Here is a 23,807-nt window from a genome sequence, read left to right as displayed (position 1 = left end):
TGTTCACAAATGCTCTCCATCCAACCTCACTGAGCTCGAGCTGTTTTGCAAGGAGGATTGGGAAAAAATGTCAGTCTCTCGATGTGCAAAACTGATAGAGACATACCCCAAGCGACTTACAGATGTAATCGCAGCAAAAGGTGGCGCTACAAAGTGTTAACTTAAAGGGGGCTGAATAATTTTGCATGCCCAATTTTTCAGTTTTTGATTTGTTAAAAAAGTTTGAAATATCCAATAAATGTCGTTCCACTTCATGATTGTGTCCCACTTGTTGTTGATTCTTCACAAAAAAATACAGTTTTATATCTTTATGTTTGAAGCCTGAAATGTGGCAAAAGGTCGCAAAGTTCAAGGGGGCCGAATACTTTCGCAAGGCACTGTACCTCATACATTTGATACACAAAACAGCGTCTTAACACTTGCTGAGGGGACACTCAAACAATCTTTTGGTAGTTAATTTTTTTTGTAAATACAGTCCCAAAAATGTTTGCATGTTAACAGCCAAGTTTAAGATATAGCACTTATCTGCTGTATTTCTGCCTGCATGAGTGACACCCTTTGTGTCATATAATTGTATTTACAGTGGACTAATGGAGGGGGAAAAATCATTTTAAGTGCACTGTTTGTCAGGTAAATAGTTTGGGATCATCTTTAGCAAGAGGGCTTACTGCCTTTGTAGTGGAACCACATGTCTTTTTTTTTAAAACAATAAGCTAATTGTCCTTGGCGCAAGCCCATATGAGTGTCCATTGTTTGTAATGCCATTGTGCAATTATACGTGCACATTTCTAAGGCATTTGGTTTGTTTTTAAAAGTAGCTAGAATTCTTTCTACTGCCATTGGAGCTTCCAGAAGAAATGATCTCCGCATGTGTTTTCTGTCATGGGTGCAACCGTGTGCTATGATCACCTCCTGTTCAATGTAGCCTATTCTGTGATCAACTCATTTCTTGACCGCAATGGCTCCCTGTAAAATCCACATACTCTAGGGACCATGGTTAGACATCAAGTACTAGCTTCATTTGATTCATTTCCAGAGTTCAGACCCTGAATTAAGGGGGGGGGATCACATTGTGGTCTTGTTTCTGTCTGCATAGGCGTCCTACAACCTGCAGTTGTAGTTAAATAGTGAAAAGTGTGAACATGGTCTAGGTAATCTGAATGCATGTATGTTGAAAACCTGTTTTACTACTGTCAGTGAGGATACATGGATTATGTCTGTAGAAGGCGAAAGCTTTAGTGTAGGATGAATAACCACTGGATACCCCACTAGAATGCCTTTCTAAGTGATAGTGAGGGAAGATGAAACTATTGAAACCCCGAGAGCGTCAAATAAATTCCCATTCGTTCCTGCTGCTCCTGCGTGACACTTCCATTACAGCAATCCAAGACATGCCGGTTTGTATCATCTTTGCAGGAATACCATTCACAAGAGTGGTGGACAGAAATATAGACGCAGGGCATCCTCTGACCAGGCCAGTGTCTGTATCGGTGCTGATGGCTGTCAAGTATTCTGTTGACGTTGGTGTGTTTTGTCTGAGTGCGGTTGGGAGACAAATTTAAGCCGCGGATTAAGTTGCCAGGTCAGCGTTAAGTGACAGCCTGAGGGGCAGTGGAGCAATGAGGGGGTGAATCAAGTGTTAAGAGAGGATTAGTCTGGGACTCTGAAGCAAGGAGGGGCACAACACACCGTCTTCCTTAATCTGACTGTCATCAGTGGGACAGGCCAGATAATTGGCAGTCCTACACATGTGCGTAGGCACACCACACGCATGCAGTCACGTACACATGCATTCACCGATAAAGGCAGATATTTATTTCAAAACTGCATACCTATGGACAATCAGGCTAAATTATTAAGCAATTTAACAATGAGTTGTCATTTCACTCCTGTTTAAACTCCAGCATTTCCAAATCTATCAGTTTAGCTAAAAGTCTGCCAAATAAAGAAGCAGACTGAGGCTCACACAAACATGCAGATGCAAACATTAGTACTTCAAACATTTCCTCCATATGTTGAGACATGGACGAGTGGGTTCGGTTAGCCTAACCTGCTCTGACCCCTGAAAAGGGAAGTCTCCATATATGGGGGCACTGTGCGTTAGCTTCCTCTTGGTGACGTCACACACAGGACCCGTAGAGATTATCACAAACGCCTTCCTGTTGATTTGCTTCTACTGGGCTCCCTCCCAAGCACAGTTCATTGGTCAAAATCTCTTAATGCTTGTGTTGATTGGTTTGTAGGAAGGAAGAAACAAGTCAAGAATAAACAGTACTGTCAGTGCTGTAGAGGAAATTGTGTCATATTGCCTAATCAATCCCCTCATTACAAACAAAGGCATGTGAAATGTTGACTTGCTGCACACAGTGGCTGATTGAATTTTACTTCTATGTAGGACAAGGATTTTAAGATGAGGGAAGATTATTATTATTTTATGAGCATGGCCTTATTTCTATTACAGCATATTGGATGACTGTCATTCATATTCAATTCACCCAACTCAATTTAATATTGACAGGTTTAAGCTACTTCATGATACTAAAATCTTCCCAATACAGCCTTGCACACTCTTGCATGCATCTAGCTGATCTAGGGTGTACTCAACAGTTACAAAAGAGTTTGTTAAATCTTTCTTAATCAGCAGAATGAATACACCCCTGATAACATGCAAAAACAGTTCACTTTCATAGCAGCCACATCAACAGCATGATCACTTGTTGTATATACATTTGAAGTCAGAAGTTTACATACACTTAGGTTGGAGTCATTAACTCATTTTTCAACCAATCCACAAATTTCTTGTTAACAAACTATAGCAAGTCGGTTAGGATATCTACTTTGTGCATGACACAGGTAATTTTTCCAACAATTGTTTGCAGACAGATTATTTCACTTATAATTCACTTTATCACAATTCCAGTGGGTCAGTAGTTTACATACACTTAGTTGACAGTGCCTTTTAACAGCTTGGACAATTCCAGAAAATGATGTCATGGCTTTAGAAGCTTCTGATAGACTAAATCCACAGTTACACCTCCAATAGGCTAATCGACATCTTTTGAGTCAATCTTCAAACTCAGTGCCTCTTTGCTTGACATCAAAAGAAATCAGCCAAGACCTCAGAAAAAAATTGTAGACCTCCAAGTCTGGTTCATCCTTGGAAGCAATTTCCAAACGCCTGAAGGTACCACGTTCATCTGTACAAACAATAGTACGAAAGTGTAAACACCATGGGACCACGCTGCCGTCATGCTCAGGAAGTAGACGCGTTCTGTCGCTTAACGATGAACGTACTTTGGTGCGAAAAGTGCAAATCAATCCCAGAACAACATCAAAGGACCTTGTGAAGACGCTGGAGGATACGGGTACAAAAGTATCTATATCTACAGTAAAACGAGTCCTATATCGACTTAAACTGAAAGTCAGCAAGGAAGAAGCCACTACTTCAAAACCGCCATAAAAAAAGCCAGACTACGGTTTGCAACTGCACATGGGGACAAAGATCTTACTTTTTGAAGAAATGTCCTCTGGTCTGATGAAACAAATAGAACTGTTTGGCCTTAATGACCATTGTTTTGTTTGGAGGAAAAGCGGGAGGCTTGCAAGGTGAAGAACACCATCCCAACCATAAAGCATGGGGATGGCAGCATGTTGTGGGGGTGTTTTGCTACAGGTGGTACTGGTTCACTTCACAAAATAGATGGCATCATGAAGAAGGGGAACTTGTGGATATATTGAAGCAACATCTCAAGACATCAGTCAGGAAGTTAAAGCTTGGTTGGAAATGGGTCTTCCAAATGAACAATGACCCCATGCATACTTCCAAAGTTGTGGCAAAATGGCTTAAGGACAACAGTCAAGGTATTGGAGTGTCCATCACAAAGCCCAGACCTCAATCTTATAGAAGATATGTGGGCAGAACTGAAAAAGCGTGTGCTAGCGAGGAGGCCTACAAACCTGACTCAGTTACACCAGCTCTGTCAGGAGGAATGGGCCAAAATTCACTCAACTTATTGTGGGAAGCTTGTGGAAGGCTACCCAAAACGTTTGACCCAAGTTAAACATTTAAGGCAATGCTACCAAATACTAATTGAGTGTATGTAAACTTCTGACCCACTGGGAATGTGATGAAAGACATGCAAGCTGAAATAAATCTTTCTCTCTACTATTCTGACCTAAAGTGGTTATCCAAACTAACCTAAAAATGGCATTTTTACGAGGATTAAATGTTGGGAGTTGTGAAACTGAGTTTAAATGTATTTAGCTAAGGTGTATGTAAACTTCCGACTTCAACTGTATAATTTCTTCTCGCAGCTGTCTATGCGCTCTTCTCCTCTCACCTTTTCCCTTCACTTGTGGACATCAGTCCACAACACATCAATGTCTGTCTTTACCGCTAACCATTACACACAGCCTACATTGTTGTCACGTCTTGGTCAACAACGCTAGCTACTAGAACTAGGCGGGAGATTCAGGGCGTCAGTTCATTCACATCAAAAAGTACAGTGGTTAGCAGTACACTACAACAATCTTTCCCAACCAGGCATACTAGGTTCACTGGGGGTACTTGGCCTATCCACTATGGGTACTTGAAGATTCACCATAGCTTTTAGAACCATATTTGAGTAACTTCCTGTGTGGATAGATACTTCTGAGATTTACCCCAACATGCAGTTGTAGGGAGTGGTGCAATATTAGCAGCTACTGCTTTAAATTTAATACCACAGTCTTCCCTCCCCTACCCTGAGATGAAAGGCCAGACCTTGAGTTATTTAGTTTCTCCTCAGGGGTAACAGGGAGGCCTGCACTGTGTGAACCATTGAGAAACATCTGGACAACTTCTCCAGAATGATTTTTAAGCTCAGTGAAGCTCTTCTTGGTCGCATCCTCTTCCACTATAGCTGCAACCGCTTTTCTACCAAATACAGTACCGGTCAACATTTTGGACACAACTACTCATTGAAGGGTTTCTCTTTATTTTTGCAATTTTCTACATTGTAGAATGATAGTGAAGATATCACAACTATGAAATAACACATATGGAATCATGTAGTAACCAAAAAAGGGTTATCAAAATATATTTGAGATTCTTTAAAGTAGCCACCCTTTGCCATGACAGCTTTGCACACTCTTGGCATTCTCGCAACCAGCTTCATGAGGTATCTAGAATTAATTTCAATTAACAGGTGTGTCTTGTTAATTTGTGGAATTTCTTTCTTAACACCTTTGAACCAATCAGTTGTGTTATGACAAGGTCGGGGTGGTATACAGAAGATGATAGCCCTACTTGGTAAAAGACCAAGTCCATATTATGGAAAGAACGGCTCAAATAAGCAAGGAGAAACGACAGTCCATCATTACTTTAAGACAAGAAGCTCAGTCAATCCAGAAACTTTCAAGCATTTTGACAATTTCTTCAAGTGCAGTTGCAAAAACTATCATGCGCTAAGATGAAACTGGCTCTCATGAGGACCGCAACAGGAAAGGAAGACCCAGAGTTACCTCTGCTGCAGAGGATAAGGTCATTTGAGTTACCAGCCTCAGTAATCGGCAATCAACTACGCCTCAGACTGCAGCCTAAATAAATGCTTCATAGAGTACAAGTAACAGACACATCAACTGTTCAGAGGAGACTGCCTGAATCAGGCCTTCATGGTTGATTTGCTGTGATATGCCCTCCATCCCATTTGTTTTGGGCTTAGTGGGACTATAATTTGTTTTTCAACAGGACAAAAATCCCAAAACACACCTCTCGGATGTGTAAGAGCTATTTCACCAAGAAGGAGAGCGATGGATTGCTTCCTCAGATCACCTGGCCTCCACAATCACTCGACCTCAACCCAATTGAGATGGTTTGGAATGAGTTGGACTGCAGAGTGAAGGAAAAGCAGCCAACAAGTACTCAGCATATGTGGGAACTCCTTCAAGGCTGTTGGAAAAGCATTCCAGGTGACAACCTCATGAAGCTGGTTGAGAGAATTCCAAGAGTGTGCAAAGGTGTCAAGTCAAAGGGTGGCTACTTTGACTTGAAATCATGTAGTAACCAGAAAAGTATTCAACAAATTAACATTTATTTTAATATTCTGAGCAAGGAACTTAAACATTAGCTTTTGTATATTGCACTTTTACTTTCTTCTCAACACGGTTTTCGTTTATTTATTGATTTTATTTATGTATTATATTAAGTTAAAATAAGTGTTCATTCAGTGTTATAAAATACACTGCTCAAAAAAATAAAGGGAACACTTAAACAACACAATGTAACTCCAAGTCAATCACACTTATGTGAAATCAAACTGTCCACTTAGGAAGCAACACTGATTGACAATAAATTTGAAATGCTGTTGTGCAAATGGAATAGACAACAGGTGGAAATTATAGGCAATTAGCAAGACACCCCAAATAAAGGAGTGGTTCTGCAGGTGGTAACCACAGACCACTTCTCAGTTCCTATGCTTCCTGGCTGATGTTTTGATCACTTTTGAATGCTGGCAGTGCTTTCACTCTAGTGGTAGCATGAGACGGAGTCTACAACCCACACAAGTGGCTCAGGTAGTGCAGCTCATCCAGGATGGCACATCAATGCGAGCTGTGGGAAGAAGGTTTGCTGTGTCTGTCAGCGTAATGTCCAGAGCATGGAGGCGCTACCAGGAGACAGGCCAGTACATCAGGAGACGTGGAGGAGGCCGTAGGAGGGCAACAACCCAGCAGCAGGACCTCTACCTCCGCCTTTGTGCAAGGAGGAGCACTGCCAGAGCCCTGCAAAATGACCTCCAGCAGGCCACAAATTTGCATTTCTCTGCTCAAACAGTCAGAAACAGACTCCATGAGGGCCCAACGTCCACAGGTGGGGGTTGTGCTTACAGCCCAACACCGTGCAGGACGTTTTTCATTTGCCAGAGAACACCAAGATTGGCAAATTCGCCACTGGCGCCCTGTGCTCTTCACAGATGAAAGCAGGTTCACACTGAGCACATGTGACAGTCTGGAGACGCCGTGGAGAACGTTCTGCTGCCTGCAACATCCTCCAGCATGACCGGTTTGGTGGTGGGTCAGTCATGGTGTGGGGTGGCATTTCTTTTGGGGGGGGCCGCACAGCCCTCCATGTGCTCGCCAGAGGTAGCCTGACTGCCATTAGGTACCGAGATGAGATCCTCAGACACCTTGTGAGACCATATGCTGGTGCGGTTGGCCCTGGGTTCCTCCTAATGCAAGACATTGTTAGACCTCATGTTGCTGGAGAGTGTCAGCAGTTCCTGCAAGAGGAAGGCATTGATGCTATGGACTGGCCCACCCGTTCCCCAGACCTGAATCCCATTGAGCACATCTGGGACATCATGTCTCGCTCCATCCACCAACACCACGTTGCACCACAGACTGTCCAGGAGTTGGCGGATGCTTTAGTCCAGGTCTGGGAGGAGATCCATCAGGAGACCAGGAGCATGCCCAGGCATTGTAGGGAGGTCATACAGGCACGTGGAGGCCACACACACTACTGAGCCTCATTTTGACTTGTTTTAAGGACATTACATCAAAGTTGGATCAGCCTGTAGTGTGGGTTTCCACTTTAATTTTGAGTGTGACTCCAAATCCAGACCTCCATGGGTTGATAAATTTGATTTCCATTTATTTTTTTTGTCAGCACATTCAACTATGTAAAGAAAAAAGTATTTAAGAATATTTCATTCATTCACATCTCTAGGATGTGTTATTTTAGTGTTCCCTTTTTTTGAGCAGTGTATTTATTTTATTTCTTTCATCACATTCCCAGTGTGTCAGAGTTTACATGCACTCAACTAGTATTCTATAGCATTGCCTTTAAATTGCTTTACTTGAGTCAAATGTTTCAGGTAGCCTTCCACCAGCTTCCCACAATAAGTTGAGTAAATTCTGGCCCATTCCTCCTAACAGAGCTGGTGTAACTGAGTCAGGTTTGTAGGCCTCCTTGCTCGCACATTTTCTATAGGATTGAGGTCAGTGCTTTGTGATGGCCACTCCAATACCTTGACTTTGTTGTCCTTAAGCCATTTTGCCACAACTTTGGAAGTATGCTTGGGGTCATTTTCCATTTGGAAGACTCATTTGCAACCAAGCTTTAACTTTCTGACTGTCTTGAGATGTTGCTTCAGTATATCCACACAGTTTCCCCTTATGGTGTCATCTATTTTGAAGTCCACTAGTCCCTCCTGCAGCAAAGCACCCCCACAACATGATGCTGCCACCCCCATGCTTCACGGTTGGGATGGTGTTCTTCGGCTTACAAGCGCCCCCCTTTTTTCTCCAAACATAACGATGGTTATTATGGACAACAGTTCGATTTTTGTGTGATCATACCAGAGGCAATTTCTCCAATAAGTACAATCTTTTTCCCATGTGCAATTGCAAATCGGAGTCTGGCTTTTTTATGGCAGTTTTGGAGCAGTGGCTTCTTCCTTGCTGAGTGGCCTTTCAGTTTGTCGATATAGGACTCGATTTACTGTGGATGTAGATACTTTTGTACCCGTTTCCTCCAGCATCTTCACAAGGTCCTTTGCTACTGCTCTGGGATTGATTTGCACTTTTCGCACCAAAGTACGTTCATCTCTAGGAGACAGAATGCGTTTCCTTCCTGAGCGGTGTGACGGCTGCGTGGCGTTTATACTTGCGTACTATTGTTTGGACAGAATAACATGGAACCTTCAGACGTTTGGAAATTGCTCCCAAGGATGAACCAGACTTGTGGAGGTCTACACTTTTTTTTTTGAGGTCCTTGCTGATTTCTTTTGATTTTTCCCATGATGTAAAACAGAGGCACTGAGTTTGAAGGTGGGCCTTGAAATACTACATCCACAGGTACACCTCTAATTGACAGATTATGTAAATTAACCTATCAGAAGGTTCTAAAACCATAACATTTTCTGGAATTTTCAAAGCTGTTTAAAGGCACAGTCAACTTAGTGTATGTAAACTTCTGAATCACTCGAATTGTGATACAGTGAAATAATCGGTCTGTAAACCATTTTTTTTTAATTACTTGTGTCATGCACAAAGTAGATGTCCTAACAGACTTGCCAAAAAATGAGTTTTAATGACTCCATTCTAACTATGTAAACGTCCGACATCAACTGTATATATATTAATCGGTATCGGCTTTTTATCCTCCAATAATCGGTATCGGCGTTTAAAAATCCTCATCGGTCGATCTCTAGTAGGTATGCACATCGGTTTTAACATCGGCGTTAAACTAGACATTGGGCCGATACCGATGTTTGCATTTTTAGCTTATATTACCCGATTCCAATATGTTTACTGACTATCGTGCATCCCTAGATATTTTCCTTGCCAAAACAATACCGATATTTCAAATTTTAGCGGCCTTTTTTAAGCATTCTAGTCTAGTACACACATGGACGCATGGTATGTACACATGTTCTAAGGCATTGCATCTCATTGCAAGAGGCATCACTACAGTCCCTGGTTCGAATCCAGGCTGTATCACATCTGGCCGTGATTGGGAGTCCCATAGAGCGGCGCGCAATTTTGTCCGGAATAGGCCATCATTGTAAATAAGAATTTGTTCTTAAATGAATGGCCTAGTTAAATAAAGGTGTTACACACACACTTTTTATTTTGTTGTCATTTACGTATGTCCCCATTTTACCATTTTAAAACATAATCAAAACCTATTTATATCACTTACTTGCTGTGCTTTTTTTGTTGTTCATTTGTTTAGTTTCATTCTCAACCAGGATTTCTCATACTATTGGAACGCTCTTTGGGTCTTTGCGTGCCAAATAACACTATTTGGCGTGAAATAAGCTTGTTGACCAATCAGGACCTGAATATGACTGCACACCACACAATAATTTAACGCCTTACATTTTTTTTACGTAGTTATCACACTCACTCGTATTTCATGTCACAACGATTCATCGATACATAGCATAACATCTGTTTCAGTAGCTATAGCTAACTATATATGTATGTGTAATCTAACACAACCCTAATTTATAAGACCGTTATTTGATTAATGGTGGTTGGACCCATCTATGTGAAGCTAGCCACAATAAGGGTTAGCCACAATAGTGGACTTAACGCTGACCTGGAGTTTTTTGTTTTATTTCCCTTTCGATCCCCTCTGAAAGGCTGCACATAAACATGCTGCACATATTATGTTCTCCATTCAAACTTGAACCCATCGGCAATACCATCGACATGCACTTTGGATCTTACTTCTGACACCAAACGTAGATAATTCTGGGGACAGGCAAGGTTAAGGTTCCTTCAGCACTTTGTTAAATGCCAGATGTGTGTGTCGGCATCCCACACTTTTTATGCAGTGCGATGGTGTGTGTGTGTGTGTGGTCTACAGTGCACTGCAGGCCTTTTGTATTTGTGCATAAATGTGAAACCCCAACAGAGCTATGGGGTGGGAAGATGTTGTTCTCTCTGAATAGTATCGGAAAGGGTCAGCCAGTATGACCCGAGGTTGTGAGACCAAACAACTTTGTCAGCTTTCTAACTTCCTTCCTGTAATTGTTACAGTACTTGAGTTAACAATTAGTGTTTAAACTAGATGTAAACCAACTTGTTTCAGCTGTTCCTTTTATCCAGTTGTGAACTTGCAACGTTATTACCTTCTCTTCGGGGACATCAACTTATGTGACCAGAACTTGGCTCCAGGATTACTTTGTAGGTGACTGGGTGTTTAGCCGGGTGGGGTTAGAGTAATGCTTTAAGGTAATGACTATTAGCAGCAAATGCTATTGCTAATGACGAATGGCTGCATATAGTGCATTTTATGGCTGCACTGACTGTGCTTTTATAAAGATGAGGGGGGTCAGTTGTTCCTCGACTTTTGACCATTTATTTGCATTCATTACGTCTGTCATTAAGAAGGGGTTTGGTCCAAATCGGATGTTGGGTATTATATTTAATGAACATTATGAGAATCCTTTTAAATTGAAATGGCCAATTTTGGTACAATCAATTGGCTTAAATTCTCAGTTAAAACGTTCCCGAAACAACAATATTTTGTGAAAAAACATTTCTCTTAGAAACGGGTCAACTACAGAAACCATTTCAGAACAATCTGAGATGGTGGGAGTCATGGCTTGCTGAAACTAAATGGAATGACCATGTCCTTAGCTTGTGAGCCACTTGTGGTCGGAGTGGGACTTAAAGGGGATAGGCTAGGCTAATGGTAATGACAACTGCTATACCACAGGGCTCACAGGGAAAACTCTGCCCTCTGGTGTGATTTTTAAGGCTGAAGCTAACAAGAAATGTAATGCCACTGAGCTCTCTATGTAACTCCTACTCTCCCCTGGGAGCTAACGAAAGATCAACGTGGCTTACTGGAGATCGGCGAAGTAAAGGCATGCCAAAGAGAGAAATCCACTAATCTTCTTTCTTGAACTGACCGGACACACACTGCTTTAGAATTACAAGTACACTTAGTTGCTCCCTCAGTTAATCATTCCTATCACACCATTTTAAGAACACATTAAAGTAGTGTGGTACTATTAATGACCAATGATCCTGATGAACCCATTCTTGGCATCGCTACAATTTGTTCATGGCTGTTTAGCACTTATCATATAGGGATTTCCCAGAAGTGGGTCTCGCTTGGTAGGCACTAGGTAGCCTTCCACTTCTCTGGAAAATGATTCCATGCCAGACGCTTTCAAACACAGACTAAGGCGGATGGTCTTGCCGGAATCTAATGTAAACCTCCTGAGCTGACATTTACATTCCTCTAAACCACTACTACGTTATCCACCTTTCCTCATTGGTACTCTGCGGCCTCTACCGGTGGCGTATGCTGTTACAAAAAAAGGCTCTGTTCCAATCAAATGCAACCTTTCTCCATTCTTGAAAGTAATCGCTGATCTCACTGTTGAATAGGTGACGGCTGGGCAAGCTTTCATCTTATTGAATTGTGAGAGATCAGTGATTACTTCAAGAAAACTAGGAAAGCAGAACTAATTTCAACAGGGCCTAGGGTTGCATTGTGGAGTTCACAGGTCAATGCAGTGGACTATAAACTGGTCTGGTATGTTTCACAACGACAGGGTAATTTCACTACTGCCTGTATGGAACACAATAGCAAGTCCTGCAGGCTCTAGTTTTGTCTTTATTATTGTCATGTGGTCAAGTGATGCAAATAAAGACCTAGTTAAGCTGCAGCTGGCCCAGAACAGAGTGACACATCTTGCACTTCATGATAATCAGAAGGCTAATATAAATACTATGCATGCCAGTCTCTCTTCGCTAAGAGTTGAAGAGAGAACGACTGCATCACTTTTTATAACCAATGTTAAATTCCAAATAGTTTGCATAGTCAATTTACACAAAGTTCTGACACACACTAGCCCTACCAGATATGCCACCAGGTGTCTTTTCACAGTCCCCAAGTCCAGAACAAATTCCAACAAGCGTACAATATTATATAGAGCCATTGTGTGGAAGTCACATCTCATATTGCTCAAATAAACCCACAAACCTGGTTAAAAAAAAACGGATCAAGCAACAACTCACTGCAAAAACGCTTCTCCCGTATTTGACATAGCCTACATATCAATACATACAATCTCTATGTCCTGTTTTTACATTTGTAGTTCTGTCCTTGAACTTATGTCATATTTCATGCTTTGTGTGGACCCAAGGAAGAGTAGCTGCTGCTTTCTAAACAGCTAATGGGGATCCTAATAAAATACCAAATGTCATTCACTTCTACAGAAATGTAGGGTGACAAGGACCTTTTTTAAACACATGGTACGGAGTTGTGGAAACGCAGAGGGGCGAGGGAGGAGGCGTTAGAGCATTCTGTGCAAGCTTGTACAGTGACCCCACCTAGAGGCACATTCTAACAACCCCAGGGACAGGAAGGAAGTGCTGACTCACACACTCTTGCACTCTCACTCTCTAACACTGTCACTTTGAAGGAAAAGGCCCTGCTCTCACTCAAGTGGATCCAAGTCAACACACATGAGCACCAACTGCATGTGACACACACACACAAAGCATGGCCATACCCACAACAGTTCTTTTCCCGAGCTAGGCTGAAAAGACGGGCTACACGACCTTCTCTTCCTCATATTCTGATGGCTAATGTCCAATCGCTGGATAATTAACTCTGAACTCAGAGCAAGGCTTCAATCACAGAGGTACAGTGGGGCAGAAAAGTATTTACTGGTAGTCAGCCACCAATTGTGCAAGTTCTTCCACTTAAAAAGATGAGGCCTGTAATTTTCATCATAGGTACACTTCAACTATGACAGACAAAATGAGGAGAAAAATCCAGAAGATTACATTGTAGGATTTTTAATGAATTTATTTGCAAATTATGGTGGAAAATAAGTATTTGGTCAATAGCAAAAGTTTCTCAATACTTTTATACATATATATAACAAACACAAGAGGTCAAACGTTTTCTGTAAGTCTTCACAAGGTTTTCACTGTTGCTGGTATTTTGGCCCATTCCTCCATGCAAATCTCCTCTAGAGCAGTGATGTTTTGGGGCTGTTGCTGGGCAACACTGACTTTCAACTCCCTCCAAAGATTTTCTATGGGGTTGAGATCTGGAGACTGGCGAGGCCACTCCAGGACCTTGAAATGCTTCTTACGAAGCCACTCCGTCGTTGCCCGGGCGGTGTGTTTGGGATCAATGTCATGCTGAAAGACCCAGCCACGTTTCATCTTCAATGCCCTTGCTGATGGAAGGAGGTTTTCACTCAAAATCTCACGATACATGGCCCCATTCATTCTTTCCTTTACACGGATCAGTCGTCCTGGTCCCTTTGCAGAAAAACAGCCCCAAAGCATGATGTTTCCACCCCCATGCTTCACAGTAGGTATGGTGTTCTTTGGATGCAACTCAACACGACGAGTTGTTTTTACCAAAAGGTTCTATTTTGGGAGAATGGTTTCATCTGACCATATGACAATCTTCTGGATCATACAAATGCTCTCTAGCAAACTTCAGATGGGCCTGGACCATGTACTGGCTTAAGCAGGGGGACACGTCTGGCACTGCAGGATTTGAGTCCCTGGCGGCATAGTGTGTTACTGATGGTAGGCTTTGTTACTTTTTTCCCAGCTCTCTGCAGGTCATCTACTAGGTCCCCCCGTGTGGTTTTGGGATTTTTGCTCAACATTCTTGTGATCATTTTGACCCCACGGTGTGAGATCTTGCATGGCGCCCCAGATTGAGGGAGATTATCAGTGGTCTTGTATGTCTTCCATTTCCTAATAATTGCTCCCACAGTTGATTTCTTCAAACCAAGCTGCTTACCTATTGCAGATTCAGTCTTCCCAGCCTGGTGCAGGTCTACAATTTTGTTTCTGGTGTCCTTTGACAGCTCTTTGGTCTTGGCCATAGTGGAGTTTGGAGTGTGTCTGTTTGAGGTTGTGGACAGGTGTCTTTTATACTGATAAATTCAAACAGGTGCCATTAATACAGGTAACGAGTGGAGGACGGAGAGCCTCTTAAAGAAGTTACAGGTCTGTGAGAGCCAGAAATCTTGCATGTTTGTAGGTGACCAAATACTTATTTTCCACGATAATTTGCAAATAAATTCTTTGAAGGATTTTTAATGTGATTTTCTGGATTTTTTTTCTTCTCATTTTGTCTGTCATAGTTGAAGTGTACCTATGATAAATTACGGGCCTCATCTTTTTAAGTGGGAGAACTTGCACAATTGTTGGCTGACTAAATACTTTTTTTGCCCCACTGTTCTGGTAAGAGTAGGAGGTGGTGTATGCTTCGTCATCAACAATTCCTGGTGTACCGAAGTCGAAACCATCTCAAGCTCCTGTTCACCTGACCTGGATTTTCTAATTCTAAAATGCCAACCCCACTATATGCTGAGGTAATTCACGTGTGTTATCACAGCTGTGTACATACTGCCACAACAAACATCAAGGTGGCACTCCAAACTGTGCAGGAATCCTCTCACCCGGAAGCAGTCTTTACTGTTGTGGGATATATTAACCAAGCACGTTTTAAAACATTCTTCCAAATATCACATATGTATCCTGCCCCACGAGAGGAAACGTACTGGACCATGTACATACAAACATCCAATCAGATCACATCTCCCTGTTCCTACTCCCCACCTACAAGCATCAATTCAAGAGCGAGCCACCAACAGCGGTTCTGGACAGAGGAGGCAGACTCAATGCTGCAGGACTGTTTTGAGAATATTGATTGGAATCTGTTCAAAGATTCATCTACCCAGGCCTCATCCATCAACATTGAGGGAGTATACATCGTCAGTCAAAGGCTTCATTAGGAAATGTGTCTGTTGTACCCACAATAACAATCCGGACATACCTCAACCAAAAACCCTGGATGACCGGAGATATCCGTGCCATGACGAGAGCTCGTACTGCCACATTCAATGTGAGCAGAACGAACCTTGTATGCTTTGCGCGTCATCAAGACGAGCAGGTGCGAGCTCCACAATCCATTAGGGATGCAAAAAGACAATACAGACTCAAACTTTTTAATTGATTTTTGGCTACTCACACTCTCAAAGCATGTGGTAAGAACTACAGACTATCATGGACTACAAAGGTAAATCCACTGTCTCGTGCCCACCGAAACCTCCCTCTGAGATGAGCTTAACACATTCTATGCTCGCTTCAAGGCAGACAACACGACCAGGTGCTTTCGCTCTCTGAGGCTGATGTGAGAAACTCTCAAGAGTGAGTACTTATGGCATCCCTGGCCGCGTCCTCAATGTGTGCTGACCAGCTAGCAGGCGGCTTCTCGAACATCTTCAACCTGTCCCTGGCTATAGTCCCCACCTACTTCAGAGACCACAATCATCCCAGTGCCCAAGATTAACAAGGTGACATGCCCAAATGACTATCTCCCCATCGCACTCACCCCGGGCATCATGAAGAACTTCGAGGGGTTGGTCATAGCCGACATCAAGGCCAGCATGCCAGGCACACTGGACCCATTCCAATTTGCATACTGCTCCACCAGGTCCATGGGAGATGCCATTTCCATCGCTATTCACACGGCCGTAACACATCCGAACAAAAGGAACACCAATTTGAGAATGCTGTTCATTGACTACAGATCAGAATTCAACACTATTGTTCCCTCCAAGCCCTGGTTCGGGATACTACCCTCTGTAACTGGATCCTGGACTTCCTGATGGGAAGACCACAGGATGTGAGGATTGGCAACACCTCCTCCACACTGACTCTTAACACAGGGCCCCCCCAGGGGTGTGTCCTCAGCCCTCTGCAGTACTCCCTGTTCACCCATGACTGTGTGTCTTTGCACTACACCAACTCCATCGTCAAGTTTGCTGACGACACCATGGTTGTAGGCTTGATGATGACCAACAACTAGGAGTCAGCCTATAGGGAGGAGGTAAGTGAACTGGCATTGTGGTGCCAGAACAGCAATCTCTCCCTCAATGTTAGCAAAACAAAGGAGTTGCTTGTTGACTTTAGCAAGCAGAGGGAACATTCCCCAATACACACCAACAAGACTGCATTAGTCAGCAGTTAAGTTCCTCGGCGTCCACATCACCGAGGACTTGACATGGACCAGCAACACCACCAGTCCTGTCGGGGGCACAGCAGCGTCTCTACTTTCTAAAACGACTGAAGAAATTTGGCATGCCACCCCAGGTCCTCTCCAAATATTATCACTGCACCATTGAGATCATCCTGACTGGTTGCATCACAACCTGGTATGGGAATTGCTCCATCCAAGACCACAATGCCATCCACCGGGTGGTGAAGACAGGCCAGTAAATCGCCAAGACATCTACTCGAAACGGTGCCTGACGAAGGCCCACAGCATCAAGGACCCCACAAACCCTAGTCATGAGCTGTTCACTCTGTGAATACCATGTGTATCCTGTACATACGACAAATAAAACTAGAAAATGTCACGTAAATATACACACACTATTTCCGTAATAGACTCTTTAAATAAATAATGTAACACCCTTTTGATAGTCACTTAGTCAGGTGCTTATTTTACTCGCACATCAGCCTTTAAATCAAGGTATCATTTGGAAAAAATATATATATCAAGGGTTGAATGTGTCGGTTTTCCTTTCCTATGTATTTAAAGACCTACATCATTGTGTGCCATATACTGTAGAATATGACAACATAAATGTTGTGATATTAATGGAAGTCGACGTGGTTAACTTCCAAGCAGTGCATTGCAACATACTGTGGTCAAACAGTTGAACATGAGCCCTGTCTAGGAAAAGGATTTCTGATGACATGTTCATCCTCTCCATTTATAGATGCTTGAGTTCATGCTAAACTGATCTCTCTCTCTCTCTCTCATTCTCCCTTGCTCTCTATTCGTCTTCTGTTTCCTTCTCCCTGTTTTCATCTTTCTCTCTAACTTAGGCAGAGGCCAGGCTTGCTCTGAAGAGGGCGGCCAGGGCAGAGGCCAGAGAAATCCGTATGAAGGAACTGGAGAGACAACAGGAGGAGGTATAACTAAAGAGCACTACATTACACCCAAATGCACACATAATGTACACACTTATCTTATAGAACACATGCACACAAACATGCATGCAAATAGTATCCATACCTACAGAACAACTACAGTTCGAAAGGACAGACAAAACCAGACCTGATGTAGTAAGGTACCTTACAAAGACTTAATCCCAAAACTACCCCAAGCTTTAGGCACCTTGAACCATGTCACATGACCAAGGAGTCAGGTCGGGAAGCGCTGTCTGTTATTAAAGGCAGTTCCTGTGAACAGTGTTTCATTCTTAAACATCCTGTGCCAGGGTGGGTCCAGTGGTACACCATTAACACTGGTGACCATCTCCATTGCACTAGAATGCACAGCTGGTAATTTCTACCAAACAAATTAGCATGCACTCTTAAGTCATAGTGTGAGACTTTGGCAACTAAGCCCTTTTTCCACTTACTCAGTCAGATGAACTCATGGATACTATTTTTATGTCTGCGTGCAGTTTGAAGGAAATTGCTAACTAGCGTTAGCGCAGTTACTAACTACATAGAGTTAACAATGACTAAGTCTTCTCTGTTATTTAGCAATCACTTGTGAAACTACCTTCAAACTACACAGAGACATAAACATGAATTGCCAAAAAAGTCACATTATCCCTTTAACCCCATCTGTATAATCAACAGCCAAGAACATTATCATTAGATCTAGGAAATAAGGGATCCTAGTTTTGCCTTTTGGGACCCATCATTTCTTAATAAGATACGTCTAATCTTAGTGTGATCTTGAAGTTATGCAATCTTTACATCTAGAATATTCTGGAGCATATGGTACTATTTAGTTGCCAGCTTAGTGCATTCGGAAGGTATTCAGACCCCTTAACCTTTTCCACAGTTTGTTACATTTTAGAATAAGGTTCTAATGTATTACATTGTTTTGCTTCCCTCATCAATATACAAACAATACCCCATAATGACAAAGCAATAGCAGGTTTTTAGAAATGTTTGAAAATGTATTTTTTAAAAAATTAAAAACTGAGGGTATCCCGAATGGCGCAGCGGTCTAAGGCACTGCATTGTAGTGCTAGAGGCATTATAACTGACCCGGGTTCATTCATCACTATGGTTTTTGCCATGTGATAAGCGGTGTCTAGCTTCTTCCAGACATGATGCTTGGTGGAGTTCTGCAGAGATGGTTGTCCTTCTCAGATTGACCATCGGGTTCTTGGTCACCTCCTTGACCAAGGCTCTTCTCTCCCGATTGATCAGTTTGGCTGGGCAGCAAGCTCTAGGAAGTCATGGTGGTTCCAAACTTCTTCCATTTTAAGAATGATGGGGGCCACTTTGTTCTTGGGGACCTTCAATGCTGCAGACATTTTTTGGCACCCTTCCCCAGATCTGTAACTCGACACAATCCTGTCTCGGCGCTCTACGGACAATTCCTCCGACCTCATGGCTTGGTTTTTGCTTTGACATGCACTCTCAGATGTGGGACATTATATAGAGCTGTGTGCCTTTCCAAATCATGCCAAATGTTATGAATTTACCACATGTGGACTCCAAGTTGTAGAAACTACTCAAGAATGGTCATTGGAAACAGGATGCACCGGAGCTCAATTTCACATCTCATATCAAATTGTTGAATACTTATGCAATTAAACTTTGTTCATTTGTAATAAATTTGAACATTTCATAAGCTGTTTTGTAGTGGGACCGTAACATTAGTTCTCATCTTTATACTTTAAGCATTTCTATGTTTAGCTCACGTATACGTTAGAAGTATACATCAAGGTTCTGTAATAGTTAAATGTGGCAAATGTTTTTTTTATACAGCACCTCTATCTTTATGTGTGTAGGTGTACATACACACACTACCGTTCAAAGTTTGGGGTCACTTAGAAATGTCCTTGTTTTTGAAAGAAAAGCCATGTTTTTGTCCATTTTAAAATAACCTCAAATTGATCAGAAATGCAGTGTAGACATTGTTAATGTTGTAAATGACTATTGTAGCTGGAAACTGCTTTTTTTATGGAACATCTACATAGGTTTACAGAGGTCGATTATCAGCAACCATCAGTGTTCCAATGGCACATTGTGTGAAAAAATCCAAGTTTATCATTATCAAGGCTACATGATCTTTAGAAAACAATTATGCAATTATGTTAGCACAGCTGAAGACTGTTGTGCTGATTTTGAAGAAGCAATCAAACTGTCCTTCTTTAGACTAGTTGAGTATCTGGAGCATCAGCATTTGTGGGTTTGATTACAGGCTCAAAATGGCCGGAAACAAAGTACTTTCTTCTGAACCTCGTCAGTCTATTCTTGTTCTGAGAAATGAAGGGTTTTTCAAGTGAGAAATTGCCAAGAAACTGAAGATCTCGTACAACGCTGTGTACTACTACCTTCACAGAACTGTGCAAACTGCCTTAACAGAATAGAAAGAGTGGGAGGCATGTACAGGATGGCAACAACTGCCCGAGTTACACCAGAAATGCACAATTCCACCATCAGTGCTCAAACTGTCCGCAATAGGCTGAGAGAGGATGGACTGAGGGCTTTTAGGTCTTCTCCAGACATCACCGGCAACAAAGTCTCCTATGGGCACAAACCCACCGTCGCTGGACCAAACAGGACTGGCAAAAAGTGCTCTTCACTGAAGAGTTGCGGTTGTCTCTCACCAGGGGTGATGGTCGGCTTCGTTACGAGGCCTGTACTCTAGAGCGTCTGTCATGGTCTGGGGCGGTGTGCCACAGCGTCATCGGACTGAGCTTGTTGTCATTGCAGGCCATCTCAACGCTGTGTGTTACAGGGAAGACATCCTCCTCCTTCCTGCAGGCCCACCCTGACCCTCCAGCATGACAATACCCCCCCCCCCCCTCCAGAAATGTCCGGGAACTTTCAGGTGCCTTGGTGGAAGAGTGGGGTAACATCTTACAGCAAGAAGTGGCAAATCACTTTCTGTTAGTCACAAGTCTGTGGAACTTGTTCAGTTTGTCTCCAGTTGTTGAATGTTGTTGTGTTCATACAAACATTTACACACTAAGTTTGCTGAAAATAAATGCAGTTGACAGTAAGGATGTTTCTTTTTTTGTTGGGTTTAGTTACAAAAACCTCATGTGCTTTAGAAACAAGGTTGTGCTGCTTGACTGTTGACCAATACCTGGTCATCAGCATTGGAGTGCAAAGGTGGGCACACAGATAATCCTGTCAATTTTTAGTAACCAAAATCACTTATTTCATTTTCATTGGTTTTTGCCTGGAAAAAAGAGTAGCCTACCTCCATATTATCCATATAAAATAGTTTAGCAATCAGCTACGGATGCATTTTTGCCAGAACAATAGGCTACTTGGTAATTTCATTGATCATTTTCATATTTCAGATAGGCCAAGTTTGGTTGGGTTATAATTACCGGTTTGTGTGTGTGTATATACCTCAGTGGTGGGGACTGACTATGTGTAAAGATGGCTGTAACATCGCACAACCTTCAATGTTTTTGACATGATATTCCCAGTTCATATTGACTGCAAACATGAATTACTTTCAGCTAAAAAAAAGTATTAAAGTTTATTTCTGTCTTGCGTTTTTGAAAATGCATCACTGTTCATTTGTGCTGTGATTGTACGCGTGTGTGCGAAGGGTGTCGCAAGCTTTGAACCACTGCTAGCGAACAGTTTCTGATTTGGTGCAGCGCAAACGTTAAATTGTAGGGAAAGACTATTGCCATAAATATGCAGCTCCAACAAAATTGGTGATAAAGAATATTAACTGTGTGCTTTGAAGGCTCACCAGCCTCATGGCATCAAGCAACAATTACTAGCATAAGTCTACTGGTCTTTTGGCATGTCAAAATTGACATTGATCTTTGCATTTGGAATTTGTTTTAAAAATATATTACATAGTAAAAATGTGGCGTAGACACAAGTAGCCTCAATAAATAGACAAAGATTTGTAGTTGAACAAGTCATTGCATGTAAGCTATAGATGTTTGTTTTTACTTGACTTGTGACTTGCTGTTAGAATGCACGACTTGGACTTGGGCTCGATCCGTTCTGCTTTGGACTCTACTCTGACCTTGTGACTTGAATAATAGTGACTTAGTCCCACCTCTGAGTTTGTCATTATATTTAGCACTTGTCCCATTTTTAGATGTGAAAAATGCCAGCTATGAGACACTCAAAAGACACGTGGTTGAGCAAATGGCACCTTCCCTGTGTTACACGAGCAGGGGGGATCATCTGGACCAACTATTGAGTAAGTTGACTAAACCATTTCAACCATCTCCCCCTATCAAGCAATGTTTGAAATATGTTCTACCCTCTTGTGGCTTTGAGTCAGTGACTCAATTAACACAGATTAACAGTCAGTGTTCAGATTAGTCTGGTCAGGATGTTTTGTGTGTAGTTTAAACCCTCAATCCAAGCCTCAAAGTAGCTTAGTGGTCTGTGCTCCTTAGTGAAGCCTCTAGTCGACTAACAGTGGTTTGCTCCAACGACGTTGAGTCTGAACAACACGAGCAGAGGGTGGCTATGCTTTCTACTACTCTCCGGATGCTAACTTTAGGAGATCTACTTTTCAACTGGAGAAACTCTCAAGCCAGGAGTGGATTACTAGCTGTATCTCTACAGTAGCGCTAACTAACCTGATTCATCAGGTCGTCGTTGTAGCATCATCTGACCCGGGAACGTTCAACCTCCCCTGATCCCATCTGCAAGCCAGGCCATCATTGGTGACGTCGATATGGCACACACTACGTTTGCATCGTGACAGCAGCAGGACGGCCGGGCGGCGGTTGGCAGGGAGGGGGATCCGGGCTGCCCTGAGTGGGCGTCCGGGGACCCCTCCAAATAGGAAGGTGAGCTCAGAATGTTTTAAAGCTAGTTGGGACGTGAAGTGGAGGGTACGGTACCTGAGCTTATTGTGTGAATGGGACTCATCTGATTTAATGGACTTGCACTGAGTGAGGCAAGTTAAGTATTTACGTGTTTTATATACACTTGAAAAATTAAGTAACGCTTTTCATTCTTGACCAAAAACAGACACGCTCTCTGTATAGTGGTGTAGGTCTTTGGATGTTGTACACATGAAATTGTCATGCCTAGCTTTATCCGCATCATTATATTCCATTTAGTGTGACTCGAGCCGTTTCTTCCACCAGCTGTGCTGCGTGGGCTACACGCAGTTTATAAAAGGGATGTAATTTGGGTGTTTTTTGGGGCTTTTATTAAGGTCCTTTGGTCACCCCACAGTGCACAACAAGCAATGAGGAAGTCTATTGCGGCAGGTGTAAGTTTTTCAAAAACAAGTGAAATCACCAAAAAAGTGTCTGCGCCCTTCTATAACATTGCATTTACGTTAAAGAAAATCAATTTACTTCAGGAATAGTAAACCACTCAATCAAGCATTTATCAAATACTTTGTTCGGGCCTGGCGCTGTGGAGAATAGCAGCCATTTTATGTGCTCTTGACCAATTCTGCTATTTTGTTTTTTATTTTAAGCTGATCTTACCTTTTTTAGTTATTACCTATGACCAAAAACAGCTTCTGTACATCAGAACAGCGATCATTAACCTTGACTTGCATGACAATTTTCTACTTCAACGAGTTGGCAGATCTGGACTTTCTGTTTACTCCCGACCGTGCCCTAATCGCCGGGATTCAAAAGAAATGAAGGTGCAAGCGTCAAGCGAGCTGGGATCCTGATGAGACTGTTGGCGAGCATATAAACCGCCTCTTCCCTTCATTCTATTAGCAAATGTACAAATTGGATGTGCTCCGCTTGAGACTATCCTATCAACGGGACCTGAAGAATCATGATATTCTATGTTTCTCGGAGTCGTGGCTGACATCGATAATGTACTGTACAACTCGCATTGTTTTTTTCATGCATAGTCTAGACGGGACAGCAGCCTCTGGGAGGGGTGTGTCTCTTAAGCGCGATCTCTAATGTTAAGGAAGTCTCAAGTTTATCTCATGATAAGCTGCAGACCATACTATTTACCAAGATAAATAATTTTAATCTTTCATAAAGGTCTATTTACCACCACAAACCGATGCTGACACTAAAACCGCACTCAACACGCTGTATATGGCTTTAAGCAAACAAACAGCACATCCAGAGGTGGCGCGTCTCGTGGCCGGTGATTTTGATGCAGGGAAACTGAAATCTGTTTTTACCCAATTTTTACCAGCATGTCCCCTGTGCAACTAGATACGGTTTTTAAAACTTTAGTTCACTTTTTACGCCACACACAAACCTAAACACGGCTCTACCTTGCCCTCCCTTTAGCAAATCTGACCATAACTCTATCCTCCTGATTTCAGCTTAGAAGCAAAAACTCAAATGAAGTACCAA

At 42.4% G+C, this 23,807-nt stretch overlaps 1 protein-coding gene across 1 annotated transcript in view; it reads left to right on the top strand.

The window, feature by feature from the left end:
- The window catches only part of LOC135519898 (leucine-rich repeat flightless-interacting protein 2-like), a 47,115-nt gene that overhangs the window by 3,825 nt on the left and 19,483 nt on the right, over positions 1 to 23,807 (top strand). Inside the window, exon 2 of the mRNA XM_064945115.1 lies at positions 17,377 to 17,463. Coding sequence (XP_064801187.1) covers positions 17,377 to 17,463 — 87 coding nt within the window. The remainder of the gene's footprint in view (positions 1 to 17,376; positions 17,464 to 23,807) is intronic.

The sequence above is a fragment of the Oncorhynchus masou genome, chromosome 29 (genome assembly GCF_036934945.1).
Source record: "Oncorhynchus masou masou isolate Uvic2021 chromosome 29, UVic_Omas_1.1, whole genome shotgun sequence".
In the NCBI taxonomy this organism is placed as follows: Eukaryota; Metazoa; Chordata; class Actinopteri; order Salmoniformes; family Salmonidae; genus Oncorhynchus; species Oncorhynchus masou.
The sequence above is the reverse complement of the archived record's forward strand: the minus strand, read 5'-3'. Positions and strand labels throughout refer to the sequence as shown.